The following is a 20,786-nucleotide window of genomic DNA, read 5'->3' on the forward strand; positions in this document are numbered from 1 at the left end:
CCCCTTGTGTAATTGCAAGAGCTTATAGGGAGCTAAAATTTTGCCCTCTGCTCCTCGTTAAACCACCACTTGTAAAAGCGCTCGAGCGTGGACGTAGCACATTGCAGCTCAACGTTCCCAGACAATGATATAGATTTCCTCTACAAAAGAACAATTGAAAGGGTTGTCACAAATTTGTCCATTGTCACTGGGTCGCTATCATTTCTCTGTTAATTGCCATCATTGTAATAGAATATTAGATGCTCCACACTGCAAAGGGAGTGTTGATGAAGGGGCAGTGCCAGCTGAGTTTTTCTCCTTGACCGTGACCCATATCTATCGTGATAGAGATGATAATAACGATAATGTGATACTTCATTGATCCCTGCAGGATCTTTTTTTTTTACCCCCTTTACCCCGTCTCCTCAGTAAGGCTGTGGTGCAGGTCCAGCTACAGAGTACAGCCCCTGGAGAACGCAGGCGGTTCAGTCTCCGAGACACTGAAGGGAAAAAAGGGATGCTTGCCAACAAGGGGGCTTAAAACTGGGTCCTCCAGTTAAAGAGTGGTCTCTCTAGTCCATATGTGATTTTACTGTGGAGTCTATCGAGGGTGGAAGAGGTTCAAAGTGGTTCAGCTGTATTCACTTTATCTCTTGAGGTTTGGGTTTTGCCAGTAAAAATGTGTATTTATGACTTCATCCACCATATTGAGGTGTTTTTTTAATCATTCATAGAGCAGAACCTCTTTTAAATGTTCAACAAATCTGTGTTATCGGATGTTGGATCCCCAAAAATGTTTAATGATGTTTTAAACGGAGCCTTATACTATAAAAACTTCATAGTGGTCCTTTTACATACTTGGCATGACTCCCCAAGCAATGACTGCTGGCTAAACCCCAGACGATAAGCATCTGTCCAGTTATTGCTTTTATATATCTTGCTGTAGTCACATTTTGAGGGGAGAAGGAGTCAGTCGGCTGGACAGTGTAATGAACCTGATAGGGACCGAGTTTAATTGTCCAACCCTAATGTTAAAGTGTGATTCTCGTACTGCTCTGTGATGGCACCACCACTCCAGTCATGGACCAAGTCTTTTTCTTGGCTCCATGGTTTGGATGCAACAATGGCCTTCAAGATATCGCTAAAAATAATGCAACACAGAGTCTGTCAAAAAGCTCTTTTGATTTTTACAGTGTAAACTTATGTTGCACCAACTAGTTCCTCTGTTAGCAAAGACAGCTAGCGATCCAGCCAACTTATTTGGTCTGAGGCACCACTTACTGATGCAACCAGTTATTGTACTCAAACTGCAGTACATTTTACACCAAAAACTGTCAGGCTGTCCATCTTCTGCCTTGTAGATTGATGTGTTTTTGATTTATTAACATTACTGTCACGGCTCAACGCTAAACATCCTGCAGCTGTGTTTTAAAAGAAAATACAGACTTTCTTTCCCTTGCTTCCAAAAGAATTGCACACTATATTTCCAACATGAATTGGTGAGATGCTCATACCGCTTTAGTCTACAGGGGGCAGTAAAATCAACAAAAGAAGAAAGCTCTGGGCTGCTTTAAGTTCAATTTGCTGCTGTAAGTTGAATTTGTCACATATAGTATTGACAAAGTCATTTCTAAGGTTTTCGAAGATGTTTCTTTTGAGCATCACCTGGTGAACCCATTCAAACAGCACAGACGGTGTGTGAGCACAAATCCCTGTAATCCTTAACAACAAAACTGACACGAAAATTGCCTGATAACTACACACACATACACTACAATTCCTTCCACTTTGGTAGAAGCGACGTTCACAGCAGTGTAATGGATGAAGGCAAGTAAGGAACCTCTGTGCACCCAATACAAGCAGCACAATGCCCCAGCGGGTGTCAGCGTAAATACAGAGCCCAAAGCCTCAACAAAAGGATGGGTCCCAGGTCACTATCTGTGGCTCTGGTCTCTGTTCCTTTGGCATCAGATATGATCTATATCAGTGTCACCCCCAAATTGCTGGAAAGCTCCTCTGGTAGCCTTCAGCCGTGAGCTGAATGTAAATGTGCATTTGACACCTCTAAATCGCTGTCATAATTCATTTCCAGAGCTCTTAAATCTCTCCCTGTCACCTGGCACCTCTGCTGTTTTCCTGTCCAAAAACAGAGCACATTAGCCTTTATTGATGCCTTTGTCCTTTGATACATAATTCATCATTCAGCAACCTTTTTTTCTGAATGATCATGTATTTTTGTGAGGGTTGTTCAAACATATGCATTGATACAGACAAAAAAAAAAAGAGGTCACACCTGGTGTGGTGTTATGTCGCATGCTGTGTGACAGGAACAAGATAAGTCTTTTTTTTTTTTCAAGCCACATCAAGTTTTTGTTTTCACTTGAGCTGACATAATCTGTAAAGCTTGCATCGTCATCTTCTCGTATCAGATTCTCACTCTTAAATCAGGTGCTGTTCACCACAAGATGTGGGGATGTTTTGCCGTGTTACAGAGTTCATCTCAAGTCATCCAACAGCTTCCATTATTTAAAAAAAAATGGCTGCATAGGTCAAGTAGCAGAAAATGACCTGTATTTACATTTATTGTGAAACAGTGACCTCTAGTGATCTTACTAATTATGACAGGAGCAAAGGAGGAAGTCAGTTGACATAGTTTAAAGAGCAACAATTGCACATAGGGTGGGTTTGGGTGGCTGAGTGGGTCAAACCAAAACAGGACTTTGACCCAGGAGACTGCTGTTCATGTCAAGTGTGAAACCCAAAGTCAGCACTGACATATTTTAATCAACATCAGGTTGCATTACAAAGTTATTTATCTGAACTGAAACCTTGACATATATTCTAGTAGTTTTGGTGGCTAAATCAAACTGTGGGTTGTTTTCTAAGTTAATCATGAGATAAAACTGTTAAACCTGCCGTTGCATTTCTCAAACAAACATGGCAGACCAGAGTGAACAACCACTGAAACCAACAGAAAATAAAACAGTCTCACAGCCTGCAAAACTGAGAGCTTCCATAGCTGCATTACAGGAACTTTACTGATCCATCAACCCACCTTAAAAAAGCAACTCTGAAAGCTGCAGGTAGTCTGCTAACGCTTTGAGCTCTAGCTTGGATTAGTTGTTAGATCATACAGCAGAGGGACAACACCTCCAGAGCCAAAGCCATCACTTTCTCCAACACGATATTCATGAGGCCGAGTTGATTGCTGCCAAGTTGACAATAGACAGCTTCCAAGAAATGATAAAGACTCAAACTCTTTCACTCACTTACAAACCTTGCCACTTCCACGCCGTCACTGTGCCCGGCAGTACAGACGAGTTTAAATTGGTGCTGCCTCTACCACTTGGACTGCCACTGTCACTGTTACTACTATTACTGCTACTACTGCTTCTGTCACTTCCCTCACTGTTGTTCAGACAGCACTGTTCACACTTGTATTATTACACTTTTTAAGCTTTTAAGACATCATTTGCCTTGTTTAGATTAATGAATGCATTCATTATGTAGGATCTACATAAATTAAGAGGAGAAATATCCCCAAAATCTGAGCATTATTGCTTTTTTTATGAATATAATGTTTTAAATTATTCCTGTTCAGTCAATGAAGGGATTTTACAGGATAAGACTAAAATAAAAAAAAAGTACTGATATCGAATTGCTGCTTTCTGACTTGTGTGATAAAATGAAATTGATGGTAAGCTAACAGTTCACATAGCTAATAAAGTCCTGTCAGCCATTTTTTTTTTTTTTTTTGAGGAGGAGGTTATTTGGTTCAGCTGTGTTTGCCACAGGTTTAGTTAAAGAGCTGCCCGGCCTTCTTCCCCCCTCCTGACTGTCTTCCAGCAGCGTTCTCTCTTTAAGTGGTCATGGACTGTTCCAGTGCATATAGCACAGTGAAATAGACTTTTGCTCTTTTCTTCATTGTCACAAAAGGCCAGGCACTTCACTGGAGTTCCCATTCCCCTTTTACATAGTGATAAGACAGCCATTATCCTTTGAACCTTTCTTTTCACCGAGCCAGGAGAAAAGGAAGAGTGAAAGAGAAGGAGGAGGAGGACAGAGAAAGATTTCTTCCCTGAGGTGAGCCTGGCCTCACCTCTGTGTGGCGGGCTTTTTTGTGAGCAGTGAAGAGGTCCTTAACCTTCTATCAGATGGAGGCACACAGTTGTGTTCTGCTTGAATAACTACATTGAAAAGCCCTGAAGCACGGGAGATGGTTCTATAGACTCTGCAAGTGGCAGAGAGAGAGAGACTGAGAGTGAGAGAGGGTGTGAGAGAGAGAGAGAGAGAGAGAGAGAAAGAGAGAGAGGGGGGAGACTGTATTGTATGACCTGCTGGAGTGTGACTCTCACATGATGTGCACATTCTTTGTTAAAGTGCCCATCAGTGCTTCACTGTGAATCTGTGTTCTTTGTTGTACGGGTCTCGCTGACAGGATGGTCCTCCTCTAATAATGTCACAACAACACAGTTCACACATTTATACAATACACTTCCTTTAATAGACCTCACTTCATTTTACAAAGTAACAGTCTCTCTGCTTGCAGGCTATAAATGGCTTTACAGCGGCAATACCATCAATATCAGAGTACACATATTTGAATGTCGTGTTGCATGAAGGGCTGGCGGCGGTCGATGGCTGATGATACTGTGGGGCTGTTTTTTTTTTTGTTTTTTTTTTTCATAATTCAAGCCAGTCAGATTTCATGTGCTCACTTGTTTACCCCAATAAAAACAATAAATCCAGCGATTGTAGTTGTGCTACCTTATAAAACAAACTAATCACATACCACTGCAGAAGTCATAAATAGTGTTGCGTCGGGTCCATTATTTATTTTTTTCCGCAGGTGCACTTTGATAGGTTTTATGTCGCCACTGAATCACAGAGTACACTTTACAAAATTGTGACTTATCAATCTCTGCCGTAACATCTCTCGGAGTCTCCTCTACCGATGCACTCGAGCAGAAGAGACTCGAAGTGGCTCTTTTGGTTTTCCTGCTTCCGTATTACTGATATTAGATGATGAGGTCAAACGCGATAAATGTTCGTCCCCCCATGTAAATGATCACACGCTGTCAGCGCCGCTTGTCAAATTAAGCGTTTACCATAGTTGGTAAACATGCCATTCAATCTTCACTCTGCAGTGGAGCTCTCACACTGTCAAATGTAGAGACGTTATGAAATGTTTCTGGTGTTGTGAGCTGAATTTCAGCCCAAAAATAACCAAAAAAACAAGCCTGAATCAATGTTTTTCTCAGATTTGATTCCAGAATGGTGCTTTTATCTCCTCAGGTATTTAAAAGGGCACTAAGTAGTTTTTGAAAAGAAATGCGACTCATTCACAACCTAAACAAGGTAAAAAATAATACAAACTAAGAAATGTTTATCTTTTTCATAAATTAATTTAAAAAAAAAGCTGTTCTCAGAGGAAAATAAGGTCTCTGGAAGACTGTTTGACGCTAGAAAGGTGGCAGGGTCCGCCAAATATAAACAAAGAACACAATTAAATTGTGTCATCCTTTAAGGTCAGTTTGTTCATTCTCATTATTTAGTCGTGAAGTTTATTTAATTTGTTTCAGGAAAAAAAATGTAAAAAAAGAGTCAAGGAATATCTTTCCCCTCTGATGAAAAGTTATCTTCAAAAACTACATAGTGCACCTTTAATGTGACAATAAAGTTACCGCGCTGCAGAGAAATGATACAGAAGTTTCTCTGTGTTCTTCAAACCCAGGCAATAAAATCCCAACCCACTGCGCTACAAATTCCATTTATCCCACTTCCTCTCACTTTAATGTGATTTTCATTAGATCACCTGGCGTGAGACGGAGGTTAGGTTACGTGACATTATAAATGTTTGTTTATAAAACTGTCGCTGCAGGTGATATTGCTTGGCAGCTTTGTATTTTTACTCAACCTTTCTATGTTTTCCCACCGCACATTTTCAGAGACGTGGCAAACATCATTATTTTTGTGTGTCGTGTCAGCAGAGGAAACACTTAATGACTTTGTTAGTGTTTGTTGGATAAATAGTACACAGTTTCACCTTGATACTTTTACTGTTAAACCTCACGTAGACCTGCCGCACTTCATCCTTCCACCCTCTCATGCGTGACACACACTCCCTTTCTAGTCTGCTTAACTCAGCCATACTATATCTATTGTTTTGCTCTGCCACAGCTGCTGCGCCGCTGTTCGTTTGCAAACATTTTTTTGCTGCCAATGCTGCTGCAGCCGCACCTGCATCCACCTGTAGGCTCTGCCTCCCCGCCCACCTCAGGTGCTCTAAATGTGGGTATTTTATTTTTGCAAAACTTGGGAATATTTTGGGGCGGTGCAAATAAAGTGCCGATGAGCCGCATGTGGCCTGTGAGCCGTACAGTGAGTAACCAGGTCCTGCAAGCTGTGCCAGCGTCTTGTGTGCCAAATGTGTGGCAAGAGGGTGGCATGAGCAGTGTGCCAGCGCTAGTCTGCCTGGCTGCCAGGCACTTCTCTTTATCCAATCAGACAGTTCGGCTTGAGTGAGACCCCCATTCTTGTCTCTTCCCATCTCCTCCTGAAGCTTTGTCACCCTACCATGAAAAACACAGACGTGTGCTCGTGCGCTCATATTTCCCCCTGCACAGCATTGAATCTCCTCGGTACACCGTTACACTTACCTAGAGACCATAACCAGTGAGCGAGTGGTGCAGAGTGTTCCCTCTTTTGTTTCTGTCTGCTGCTGCTCTCTAACCCTCTGTGCTTTTTTTTTTTTCGTATTCATCTCCCAAGACAAAATCACAGGCTAAATGAGCATGCCTCAGTCTGTTTTTTAAGCATTTCGTCAGAAAGCAGAGTGTGTCTAGAGATCTGTTTCTCTGGGATGTGTGAAGAAAAAATGCTGTCTGACTGTGTGTGGCTTTATTGGACATGATGAGGGATGATATTATGGTGGATGCTGCTGCCGCTGCGGCTGTGAGATGAGGAAGGATCCCATTTGTCTCACACTCGCTTAGCGTAATGTGTCTATCTGTCATCCTCCACAAGACCGGACTTTGGTGTTCATCAAAATAAACATATTGTCCACACAGTTCTCCATTTTTTTCCCTCACTGCTTGTCATTATCGTTAACTTTCCCTCCTATTGCCACTTTCCCCCTCACATCTTAGACAAATTCCTATATCAGTAAAAATCAGACAGAGAGGGAGCTGGTAACCTGGCAATAATCTTTAGACGGCAGGATGATTATACAGAGGAGAGGTGCTTAGAAAGAAATAAGTGTAAAGCAGCGAGAATATATATTCTAAGAGTAATTACAGTGAGTAGAATGAGATGTGATTCAATGGGGAGAGGGTGACGTGAGCTACTTGCTGAAGAGATTAGGCTAATTTCAGTGCTTTTCTTGTGTCTTCCAGGTTGATGATGCCATGCTTATGTTTGATAAGACGACTAACAGACATAGAGGTAAGTGCACAGTGTCTGCTCTCTTTCCTCCCATTTTTTTTTTCTTTTTTGTTTTTTGTTCTTTCTTTCAGAAAGGTGAGAAAATAGTCATTTTATGTCCTTTTCCCCATGAGATAACACAGAACAGTTCCAATCTTACATGATATTAGCTGTACCGTCTGTTCAACAATGGGAGCGTGTCAAGGTAATCAATAAGCTGGTACGCTGTTTGGAATGTTTGAACATTTGGATGGTGTGTGTGTGTGAGTGTGTGTGTGCGCGCGTGATGATGCTGGTGTGAGTGTTTCAGAGAGGTGCTTAAAGGGTGTAAAGATTGTGAGATGGTGGGTGCTGTGCAGTCAGATAACAGCATCAGATAAGGCCCAGGAGAGGCACTGACTTTATCGCTATCTCTCATCGGCTCCTTATCTTAGATGAGGGGACGTTTCTCTCTCAAGCAGAGGACTTTCCAAAGACAGGTTTCCTCCCCTGCACCACAATGCGGCGTGGTGCATTTAAGCCAAGCCGGGCACTGACACGCCAGAGTTGACCGCCGGTAAGCACATATAGGACTGTCACTCTGATCCGGAGCCCTGCGCGACGGCTGTTATTGGCTATGAGTCCTTCACGTACGAGCTGCGTTAAAGCAACTTTTAGGAGACAGACTGTCCCCGACTGTGCATGTGTGCGCATGTGTGTGCATGTGTCACTGCGTGCACGAGCCGTCGACAGGCGCTGACAGGTAGTTCTGCAGGAAAAAGGAGCAGGAGCAGACACTTCTCTGTTTGTCAGCAGAGCTGGCATCGCACCATCTCGCTGAAGCGGGCTGAGCGCCGTTTTTTGCCATATAGTAAACATTTGTTTGCAGTGAGCGGCTCGTCCTCTCAACCTGTATAAATGTTTAAGTGCAGTTGGCTTGGATCGAAAGCCATATTGTTCTTTTATTTTGTGCAAACTCTCTCTCTCTTTCCGCATCTGTGTGTGTGTGTGTGTGTGTGTGAGTGAGAGTGTGTATACTCTGTGCAGACGAACTCTTTGAGTCTGGTAAACAGTTTCTAAGTGTGGAACATGTGAACTATAGTGGAAGTGATCTATGGCTTTGAGGGGATTTTGATCTGTAGTGACAGAACCCAGTGTGAGGTCTGCTTTGAGACGAAGGGTTTTTTTCTCTCTCTCTCTCTCTCTCTCTCTCTCTCTCTCTCTCTCTCTCTCTCTCTCTCTTTCTCTCCCTCTCTCCTGTCTGCTGCACTGCCAGTCCTCTGTATGTGAGAGAGGGGTTGGGCGCCACGCTCAGGGAGTGTGTTAGGCATTTGCCTTTGGGCAGTAAAATGCCCTTCAAATGAAGACAATGATGGTGAAACAGCCTCCTTGGCAATTTTTCTGATGACAGCGGACGTATTTATATTGAGTGTGACACCGAGGCGGGAGGCAGGAGGCAGGTGCGGCGCTTTCTCCGCTCGCCTTTTCTTCAAACTAGCATTTTGATATTTTGTTCCAGCAGGAATTCGAAACAGTGGATATTTGCCGCCGTCGTGTGAAAAACACAACAGGTCTTCCAGATGAATTGCATAGAATATTACAGAGCCATAAGAAAGTCTGAATAATTCATCACAGCCATTGGTGTGATTGTGTAATATTAATGGCTCAGCTGCCCCGTGACCACATAGGAAAGGACGTTGAATATATTATCAGTGAAACCAGTGCCTGGCCCCGCTTTACCACTGCCTACAGATCCGGTGATGAGCATCTGGCAGCCTGCAGTCCAAATCAATTTCCCACCTGTGTTCATTTTTATCTTACAGATTGATTCATGAAAAAATAATTCCCCGATCTTCCTGCTGGACTGCAATAGATAAAAAATAACACATTCTTTATTTAACAACCCTAATGTTACACAGCGCAACTCTTCCAGAACCGCGGTGCCTATTCCACAGTCGCAAACCCTGAAAATAACAGTTCACATCTGATGCACTGCACCGCAGGAAAGGGCATATATTCTTTAACATTTGCCATTTTTTGCATTTGTTTCTTGGTGATCTGCAGCGCAGACACATTGTAGTTACCCTAGCTTGTGTTTGCATTTCAGTGGAGGGGGGACAGTTAATTGGACAATTAAATTATGAGATATCAGCCAGATATTGGGAAATGTGTATTATGTATTATTCCCAAAATGAGATTATAGCCTTTTATTGCTTTCATTGACTTCACATAACTTTTTATTTTATTATTCCATATGTATAAAGTAGCTCCAGATGAAGCTGCATGTTATCTGATGACTAACCTCCAGTGATGTCACTCAGTGGCTAAAGGTACATTATAGGTAAAGGAAGGTGAATCTGTGAAATAAAAAAGGCGATATCTTTGGTTTTCAGTCCACATGTGTTACAGGAGTGCGATGCCAGACCAGCGGACTGCCTTTGAAAAAGCCTACATTACCCACAATGCAGCTTAGCCACTGAGTGACATCACCAGAGGCAATTTATGAGATTATATGCAGCTTAATCCGCAAACGCACTTTGATGTAACATTGGTTGTTGGTCAGATCTATGGAATAGTGGATCATCGATTTATTCCCGCTAAACTATAGGCTAGGCTAGAATACCAACATCTGAGATTATCACTCATCACATTTGCTACAAGAAGCACGCTATTATTGACTATTGGTACTGGCTGAAAAAAAACCCCTATCACTTATCATCCCTAAAGTCTTTTTTTTTTTGTTGAGGGCCTCAGTTTCTGTTTTCTGCCGAGGCAAAATAGGCGGAAAGGAAAATGTCCCTGAAGTCGGTGAGCATGTTATATTTACTTGAGCGTGTGTGAGGCAAAAATAATACCTTTGTCTCTTCAAGCAAATTAAATACACTTTTGAGAAGAGACGACATACTTGCGGTGTATTACGGAGGGTTTGGACAAGGTAAAATTATTCCTTTAAAAGAAGAACATGGAGGGTATCTGAGGTAAAACTCACAGCAGTTAAAAATGATCTGCTGTGGCACACTACGCCTTCACATTGCCTCATTTGAATGTTATCTCAGCGCCTTTTTATTTCTCCCATTAAGCTGTTTATTTATTTATATATATTTTTTTCCCAACACACACAGGCTGTATTGTATATTACTATAACGCATTGTATTTTGTTTGGGGGGGGGGGGGGTTTATTGTGTATGAGATGCATGATCGACACTTGATTGTAAGTGTGTTTTCTTTGGGGCCGTGTTGAATTGGATAGAGGACAAACGTCACACTCCACTAGTAGCAGCATTGTCCTTCAGACGGTCCCTGTGAGGCTGGTGAAACGACAGCCAGAGGAGACATTCTCTACCCTTCTCGTTTTCTCTCTACTTTTTTTTTCTCCTTCTCCTCTCTCCTCTCTATCTCTCCCAGTCATTCAGTCGTATTCTTTCTCCCTTTTCTTTTCCCTCACTATTTCTGTCCCCCACGCCGTCTCCCCGCCCTGCCCTGTCTTCGCCGTCTCTCCATTTCTCTCTCGTCTCTTTCTCCTCTCTGTCTCTCCTGCTAGAGGACGTTCGCTGTAAGCAAAGCTCCTCACAAAGGCACACGCTGCACACCATCTCCTTGGCATTTAAAGGAGTAGAATACGGCCAATTGTGTTGGAAATTGAACTCTCTAAAGCCTCCCTTCCCACTGCAGCAGTTCATTGTGGGTGAGTTCAGTGTCTTTGGTGAGCAGCTTGGGCTGTCCAGAGGTTGATGCCAGAGGGCGCCTATTGTTCCATGTTCCACTGCAGTGTCCCTTCCACCCCGCCTCCCTTCCACCTTCCCTTCTTCTCCTGACACTCGTTTTGTGACTGAAAAGAGGAAATCGGGAATGTGTATTTGACATTTTTATATATATATATATATATATATATATATATATATATATATATATAGATATATATATATATATATTATATATTATATATATATATATATATAATATATAATATATATATATATATATATATATATATAATATATCGGGAGTTTATTCAGCAGTGTAGGTGGTCCAGAATATATTATATCCTGCTCCAAATCACAAGCTACGTCGTGAGACAAGGAGTCAGGGACTACACACATCAGTCGTCATTCCCGCCACCCTCAACATGACTTCACACGCCACCCCTGGATGACAGGACGAGCTATACGGTTGGGAAATAAAAAGCTTTTGGAATCGCCCTGAGTCAAAATCATTCTGTCATCCGATGCCTACCCCCGTCCTGCAGGCTGACATTTTATCTATGATCTAAGATGTGATTTTACTGTCAAACACAATTGGTAGTGCCAAGGAGAGTGTTGCTGAGGTGAGAAAAATGGCATCTCCTCGAGGAGAGCATGGGGGAGACTGATGAAAGAGTGGCAACTATCGGCATTCAGGTTTAATTTGTGAGTAATAAAGGTACAGTAGGTGATGGATGAATTCTTTGTCCTGCTGCTCGCACGCGTCCTTTTATTATGTGCCACTCTGCCACGGCGTAATTAGCCCTCCTTCTCCTCTTCATCTCTCCGTGGCAAAAAAATTCCACGCACATAATCCACGTGGGACCTTTTCCGATGGGGGGAATGTATGGTATAGAAACGCAGTCGCTCTGATTTTGATTGTTCACAAGCGGCTTCTCAGCATCACGCCTAATCCACACGAATCCAAAAAAAGATAAGTATATACAATGCAAATTAGTACATTGCAATCCCCAATGCTAAATTACACTCTTAGGATTGTAAGTAGCTGATTAATTGGGTCAAAACTGCACGCCACAATGATTGTTTGATTCATGCTCTGCTAAAAAAAGGCCTGTACTGCTAAAAACATCAGCGTCAGCCCTGCACTTTTCATCAAGTTTTTTTCTTTTTCTTTTTTTAACAAGTTTGTGTTTAATTGCTGCGAGTCAGAATATTGAAGGTGGCACCTATATCTCTGCACATGTTCTCCCTCACCTTTTTTTTTTTTTAATTACACCATTAAGAAAAGATGATGAAACCCCTCTGTAATATCTTTCGCATTGTTTTACAATAGTTTGTAACCAGACAGCACCCATTAGTGTGGCTTTATAATGACTGTGTGACTGATTGTAAGCCAAATTCCTTCTTTATTTGAATGATGCAAGTAATAGTAATGCGCAACAGTGTTAGGGACCAGGATAAAGAAACTGGAGGCTGGATTCTTTCAGTCACAAGGCTGCTTTTGTACAAGCGAGCCACTGAGCGGGACACATATTAGAAGCCACGTTCCTGGAGAAGAAGGGGGATTCTTGGGGGTTTTTTGAGTGAGGACGGGGCAGAGGCTGTGTGAATTTGTGTACAGCCCCCGTTTGTTTGTTTGTTTTTTTTTTCTTTTTTTTCCAACGGGCTTAAAGGGCTGGTTTTCTTCTTGGCAGACAAACAGAAGACTGCATTGTGTGTGTCTGTAATCTCTTTACCTGGATTGGCAGCAAAGCTAGCAAGTGCAGCTCCCAGTGTGGAATTGGCACCGAGGAGTCAATGTCACACTGAGCGAGCCGCCTTCCAAACAACCAAAAAACTGGTTGTGTGTCTGTGAGACTGTGTGGATGACAGCACGCAGTGTTTTTTTTTCTTCTATCCGTGTGTCTTTGTTCGTTTCATAGGTGGATTTTACAGCTCCTGCATAAGCAGTGTGGACAATATCCCCATGAAACAATATTGCCTATGAATATGAAAGAAAAGTCAAACTTTCTAGCACTATTATTATTATTATTATTATTATTATTATTATTATTACTATTATTATTATTATTTAGTGGTTGTGCTCGTGTGTGTGTGTGTGTGTGTGTGTGTGTGTGTGTGTGTGTGTGTTTGTCGCAATTTCAATACGGTGCTTCATAGAGCAAAAGCCTTTGCTCCAGGATACACAGGCTCCTACTGTAACAAAGGCTTGAGTGGTATTAGGTGTCATTATACACCAACTATTTGACACAAATTCGCCTCTCCCACCTCACTGGGTGAGAAGAAAAAAATAATTGGCCTCATTATCTTTCATCTCTTTGGCATATTACATTCATTATTTTATACAAAGACTGCCAGTATGAGTCCTGTAACCTGGGAAGCTGAGCTGCGCCTCCACAGGTTAACTGTTGCTCCCTGAAAAGCTCCGGTATTTGACGTCACCACAATGCCTCATCAGCCACCGGTGCTAGGGATTGAACATGGCCGACTGAGCAGAGGATGTCTGTCTGCAAAGTGATTGCTGGCTCATTGACTGAGTAGGAGAGGAGGAGAAAAGGGGGGGTGGGGGTGTGAGGGGGGGGAGGAAACAAGTACAGTTAGCGAAGAAATGGGAAGGAAAAGAGGAGGATGGAGAGAAAGGGCAAACTGAGCCACAAGAAAAGCAGGACAAAAGTAAGAATGAAGGCATGGCGAGGGGGGAAAAATGGAAGGAAATAAAGAAAAAGGAGAGTGCCTCAGTGGGAAGCCTTCCCCTGCTGGCTCCTCTGGCTGGAAGCTGCTGCCGATGGCTTCAAAAGAGCGCCAGGCAGTCTAGGCCTCCGCTTCTAGCAATTAGAGATCACTCCAGCGGATGCCTCCTGGCCAGCCTGCAAATCCCTCAAAAATACCCTCTGATTACTACTGTAGGACACAGGCTGTTTACCAAATGGATCTAGCACTGCTGAGAGTGAGGTTTGATAATGCCTCCTTTTGTTCAGGCAAGAGAGGGAGCAGGGTCATTTGAGTTGTAAAGATGGCGCGACTTGAGAGATGAATCTCCGCCAAGAGAAAAGAAGAAAAAGTTGACCGATTTGTTAATTTCTCGTCCAAATAGCCCTGCGAGCAAATGGACGGTGATTTTTTTTTCTTTGTTATGTTGTTTTTTATGTGTTTTTTTTTTTCCTTTACAAGAGAATAAAAACCTATTTGGACAGATAATCAAATAACAGGCTTTCCACCAGCACGTTTACAAGAGCCAGGTCTTCTTTGATGGTTAATATCCTCCACTGCCAATCCCTTTTTAAACAACTGAATCCCTGTAGGTTCGGCGGGAGGTGTAGTGTTTACAGATCGCAGCTCCTCTGTGCTGTGTGACTACTGTATAGCGGCACTGATGCAGAGTAAAACAATCAACCGCCGTGCCTGACTTAACTGATTGACACAGCGTTGGCATCGAGTGGGATCAGATATCCCGGCACTTTTTCCCTGCGACGCTTCAGCGACGTATTCCTCATCGCATTCTCCCACCTTGACAGACCTGATATTAGCGATTAGTGTGAATGTCATTTAAATGGCAGAGCTAATCATACACTCCGGGTCTACCTCCACCTGAGGGCCCCTCGCCTTGGCCTAATCACAGTGACAAAGGAAATGATGTGTTTAGCCACTCTTAATAACTGCTCCAGCTCATCAGCTCCTAGACGAGCTGGCAACCCCTGTGCCTCGCTGGGAGGCATGGCACGAGGCGGGGAGCCTGGCCTCTGGCCCTGCTCCATCCTCTTCGGGGTGTTTGTTGTGATCCACGTCCTGACACCAGCCACCCAAAAGACTCACCTCCGAATCAGAACTGGTGCTACAGTAGTAGCTGTTTACATCCCTGCTTGTATTCTGCGGTGAGCCCATGGAGACGTACTTGACAGGTAGGTGATTAAACAGTAGAGGAACCTCCCCTCCTTGTCACCTGTCGGTCTTCTCCTGACATCCGCCCCTCCTATCACTTTTGCATGTCGTAGTGTGTACGCACGTGTGTTTTTAGGCTCTACTTTGCCAGACCGGATGGGTTTGGTTTTGAATTAAGAGTCTGCTGTGCAGGCCCTGCATGACCATTGCAATAGGATGGAGGATGAAGGCAGGAGATTGTGGAAGAAAGCCTGGGGTTTTAATCTCTTCCCCATGTTTATCTCGCCACCAGGAGACAAACCATGTGCCATTAAAAACATCAGCTGCTCCCACTGGTTGGCTGCGCGGCCGCACCTCTGAAGACGTTTGAAGGACAAAATGAAAGTGACAAAAAAAAAAAAAAAATCGTGCAGAAAAGCACGTTTGAGTATGATAGGCACGGTCTGATTTCATGCATGTGTATGTAATGGAAAGCCATATTGATTAGAACTTTCCTGGGATATGCAGGATGTGTGAGAGACGCACAGCGAGGCCACACTGCATATTTGCAGTATGCTATATTCTTTCCTAAAAGCAGAAGAGAATGTATTTGAACAGAAATAAGCAAACATCTTTGGCCTCAGCTGCCACGGGGAATCAGTCTCTTCAGGAAATGAAAATGCCAGCATGGAATTGTCATCATATTGAGAGTTAGCCAACCTCTGACCTTGTAATACCCCCACAGCTTCTCTATTTGTGACCTGCTGGATGCTCTTAGAAAGTGAAACCATCGGGGAGGATCTACTGCTCACATCATCATTCTCAGAACACCTAATAGTGGATTTACCAAGGTTAAACCTCCTGTGAGATTGTAACCGCCGTCACCTGGAATACAGAGTTTACATCCGCACACACGCACGCGCGGATACAGAATATAAGACGCGCACTCGGCGTAGCTCGCGTGAGCCCCACGTACGCACGCGAGCTTGTTGAAAATTACATTCTTCACGGACAAGCACACGCAAATCCGGATAATATGTAGCTATTTTAAAGTGTCAAAGTCAAGACATCTAAACGAAGGTACGCCAGTACAATTTATTACAGGAATATTGTTTTTTACATCTTATGTGCATGAGACTGTCACAGAGACAGACAGGGGAAGTGGAAGCTTCCCTCCGCATTGTCCCCTGTATTTACAGCCTGATTGGTGCCTACCCAGGCGTCTTACAGCTGAGCGCAGCACATGAGGGAATTAGCTAAGTGTCTGTTGTGCAGTGTTAGTAAAATGTGTCGCTTCTTGTCTTTGTAACATTTTTAAAACATGCTGATCGCATGGGCCTGTATTTTGATGGCCTTCACGCCCACAGAAGCACAGCACAAACATCTGCAGACCACACAGTCCTCATTTGAGCAGGAAATGCACTTTAAGAGATCTTTTCTTATATAAAAGGCTGAAAAATATCTATCAATTTAAGTGTTTGGTTTTTTTTTTAAAAAGCAGATTAAATGATAAGAGATATGCGGTTCCTTTTGCTGTACGTGAAAATGACTGTGTTATATTTACTCAGCTGCTATAAAAGAGTGATTTTAGGATTTATTGTCCATCTCCATCTTTTCAACAGCTTTATGGCGACTGTCAGATGTTTCTTATGCTGATATACAGAATCTGATGTCATAACATTCCTCAGTGCCATGGATAGTCTCTGACTTATGCACTTTAGAGGCACAGAGAGATTCATTAAAATGACAAAGATGGCATTTAGGATTAGTCACTGGTGTTTTACCTGAGAAGAAACACACAAATAAAACACAATTATTTGCCATTTTGTTGTGTAAATGGGATATAGTTCAGGGACGCATACTCGTGGTCTGAAAAACAATGTTTAGATTATCCAGATTAAAGAAAAAGATCCAATCTCGCTGTAGTATTGTTGATGGTCCAATCATTGAGATTGGATCACAGTCCTCCAGAGTGAAGCCTATGTGACCAAATCAGCCCCAGATCTCTTACAAAAATCAGAGTTTTAGGAGTTGTTTTGCTCTTGGAAACTTCCATCTGAACCACTTATCCTTCTCAGCGTCACCTGTGTTGCTTTAACTCTGCTGTTGATGAACAGAATAGACATAAGTGTGTAACAATAAGTAAGAGGTATGTCTTCACAGTGCACTATGGAAGAATCGGCCACCTGTCGAATTCATAATCCAAACAAACTCTAAATGGGGGGAGCTTATCTCCAGAGTAATCGCTAACTGCTGCTAACTGTAGCTGCCATTCGCTACTTAGCTTGGTTAACCTTGCAGTTAGTGGTCTGGGCTGGTAGCTTACAGCAGCAGGCTTACACCACCAGCACAGGAGCTTTCGAGCATTAATTAAAAACTTAAATCAAAACGTTTTTCAGTGTTCGCTTGTTCTCAGATACCATGTTGTATGTTATGTGTGGTGTTACACCTACCTCAGACTGTAACACAGTGCAAGCCAGGCTAAGTCCAGACTGGATCGGGCGGATCTAAACATGTAGTATTTAAGCATTAACATGCAGCCTCAATACAATTCCAGTGACAGAAGACAACTTCAAACCATAGTCTCAAGTCTCGGCACAATTGCTTTTAAGCCTGTGCTGTTACTGTCCCTCTTAAGTGTAATGGTGGTCAGAGCGCTCCAACCCACACGGCCGAAAATCACAATCAGCCGCTCGAACCGCAGCAATCACTCCTCACAGAAAGATTGCGAGCTGAATTAGATTACATCACCCCCGGTCCAGGCATCTAGTCTTAGATTAAAGCGGAAAAAAGGGAACGATCCTCTGGTTCCTTTCATATGTGTTTCTTGTGTCTTTTTTTTTTCCCTTCAAGCTCTGTGGGTCAAACTGAGTGTCTTAAACCGAGATGCCAGTCATCCCCAAAAGCAAGCATTTCAAAGCGGTCCTCCTCCCACCTCCACGTCTGTCCTGGATCTCATGCTGTCCTGCCGTTTGATGTTTATTTGACCAACTTTTACCACGTAGGCCCCCTCGCTGTAGTTTGCGGCTGATTGGCCTCCCACCGCCGTGCTGGTTTACCACTTAAACAGTTGTAGGAGGCTCTTTTGAAGTGGAAGAGATTTTTTTATACAGAAGCAGCCAAAACAATCACAGCACTGCAGGGTACATCCTGGCAATGACTTGTATGTTGCCAGACAAGATAGACTTGCTTTTTGTGCCTCTTGTTATTTTTTTTTTAAGTGTGTAGCTGGAGAAAAAAAAAAAAAGCAGCGAAAAGAGCAATTTTGTCTGCCGTCATGAACAATGAAGCGTCGGTAATAACCAGCGACTCAGAGGGGGCACATGGTGTCTGTCCTCATATTCACCAGCAGCCTTCAGGCGGCCTCATGTATTTGTAAGGACTGGGAACTTGACGTGTCTGAAACTGACGCGCAAACACACTTAAACCACACGACGGTCTCCCCACGACGGCAATAAAGATGCATTTACATATGCCGAGCTGCTGTGATGACCTGTGATGGCCAGCGTAGTGTGTGTGTATGTGTGTGTGTGTTTGAGTGTGAGTGAGTGTGCTTCCGCCCCGTAATAAGGGTTGCCTAGCCAAGCGTAAGTGTCAGGGTGGAGATGCCTGGCTCATTAGGTACCGTGGCAGGATAATGTATGAACAGAGCTCGCGAGGAGAGAGTGAGCAAGAGAGAAAGAGGGAGGCAGCCATTGTTCTTTCTCCTCTCTCCTCTCTGTCTCTCCCCGCCGCCTGCTCCTCCTCCTCCTCTTCTTCCTTTCCCTGCTGCCAGTTTCTTCTTTGTGTGTGTGCGCGCCTGGGGATATTTAGGCTCCCTGGTCACATTATGCCCTGTTTTTTGATGCAGAGCTGCCACTCCACGGGTTTATACCATTTACTCATAAATGAATTTATTTATTGGTTTATTAAATTTAATTCATCGCGTCTTGCCATGATGCTTGTTTTTTTTTTTTTGTTTTTTTTTTGCGGCTCTGTTGCTCGATTGACAGGTTGCCAGTCATGGTAAGATCCCATATCCCATCGGCGTCATGCAGCAGCACGTTGCTAATTGAGTTGAATGCGTTGCTCGTCTCTCCTCAGTGAATCCATCTGTCGCCGTCTTGTCATCAGTTTGTTCGCACTTGACAGGTTCCAAGTCGCTCTTTGTGTGTTTAACTGTGCGCTCCTGTGTAGGTGTGCTGTGTGTTCTTATTAATGCAAAGGTGTGTGTGTGTGTGTGTGTGTGTGTGTGTGTGTGTGTGTGTGTGTGTGTGTGTGTGTGTGTGTGTAGTACAATTGCCATATAAAATGGGTGGCTGCCTAGGGCCCATTTTCTGTATGATGTGCAGAAGTCCCACAGAGAACAAGCCCTCAGCCAGCTACCCTCTTTATACGAGATCGTCCATGACGCGCGTATTTATACACAAACAAGCCAAATCTCAGCTGATGCACACGAGCGCGACGCATAATGATCTGCAATAAAAGTGTGTTTGTGAAATTACGGGGGTCAGGGATGACATCTGACATCATTAGGCTTATTTATTTATATTTTTGGGGGTCTAATGCAGCTTTCCCTGGCAAAAAAAAACCTCACAGCTGTAAGAGACCCTTGACATGGCAGCCCATCAGTAGTTCACGAGGTTACAAAGGAATGCGTGTGGGATGATGCTATGGTTAATAAGCCTCGCGCTCAGCCGCCTTTGTTTGGGTTTTTGCCTCCGTGGATTTGGCAGCGTAATTGGAGAGAAAGGGGGCTACTTTGTGTTTGTTTGGACGTGTTTGTTTGTGTGTTCATTCATGTAGGAAGCACATGGTCGCGTGAACGTGCAGCTCTTGTTCGTTCCAGATCCGCGTCGGGCTCGAGCTTGGAGAGAGTTAACTTAAAAGACAGAGTGTCTGTGTGATGTGTTCCCTCCATCAGTAGATAGATGACGTCTACAGTGTATTTTATAGCCGCACCTTCATCACTGTCTTTCATCGCCACTTCAAGCCTCCCCCCCCCACAACCACCACCACCACCACGCTCTGTTCTCTCAAAGTTGAGCGCACAAGGACGAGATAGAAAGAGAGAGACATGAAGAGAACACGGAGGAGGAGAAGGTGTGCGTCGACACGTACGTTGATGGGACTTCACACGGCGCCGCGTGTCCTGGCTTTGATACCGTACGAGCCCGCTGTAAAGACGAGGGCGAATAAAGACGGGGGCTGTTTGAAAGAGGAGGTTCACCGGCGCTCGTCTGTCAGCAAAAAGCTCTGGGAGGGGATTCTTGTCTAGAGGAGAGCCTTGAATATTTCTGCAGGGCCCCGAGTGTTTCTCGATACCTCCAGAGGCAGTTTTTCTGTCTGCCTGTGTGTTTGTGTGTGTGTGTGTGTGAGTGTGTGATGGCGTCTCGCTGTGTTTGTGTACTTGAAGCACGTGGGAGCGAAAAAACTTCTTACGCACTACAAATGAGCAGCTGCCTTATCATCAAACCCGCCCTTTCACGCTCATGTGAACTTTATTATAACAGATACTTGCATACGCCGAGCGTGTTTGTGCACGCGCACATACAGCAGCACGTGCACGCGCACGCCCCTCTGCCCAAAAAAACCCGCCACAGTTGAGGAGCGGTTGCATCAAAGGCAGCTGTCTCTCATCTCGCTTTATCTCCGTCATCTCTTCCTCGCTTTCTCTTTCTCGCCTCTGTCACTTCACACGTTCTCTTTTTTCCTTCTTCTGCTCATTCCCTCGTGCTTCTCCCCTCTCTGTTTCCCCACCCGATCTCTTTCTCACCTTTGCCTCTCTCTCTGCTCTACCTGCCTGCCAGGGAGATGCTCCTCTAAAGAAAAGTGATGTTTTTTTGTATTTTTTATTTATTTATTTTT

At 43.7% G+C, this 20,786-nt stretch overlaps 1 protein-coding gene across 5 annotated transcripts in view; it reads left to right on the forward strand.

Moving 5' to 3' along the window:
* The window catches only part of LOC119031202 (RNA-binding protein Musashi homolog 2), a 249,474-nt gene that overhangs the window by 132,090 nt on the left and 96,598 nt on the right, over window positions 1-20,786 (forward strand). For all 5 annotated transcript variants that reach the window (XM_037119518.1, XM_037119517.1, XM_037119520.1 and 2 more), the window contains exon 7: window positions 7,374-7,422. In XM_037119518.1, the coding sequence (XP_036975413.1) occupies window positions 7,374-7,422 (49 nt within the window). The remainder of the gene's footprint in view (window positions 1-7,373; window positions 7,423-20,786) is intronic.

Source organism: Acanthopagrus latus, chromosome 13 (assembly GCF_904848185.1).
Source record: "Acanthopagrus latus isolate v.2019 chromosome 13, fAcaLat1.1, whole genome shotgun sequence".
NCBI classification, from domain to species: Eukaryota; Metazoa; Chordata; class Actinopteri; order Spariformes; family Sparidae; genus Acanthopagrus; species Acanthopagrus latus.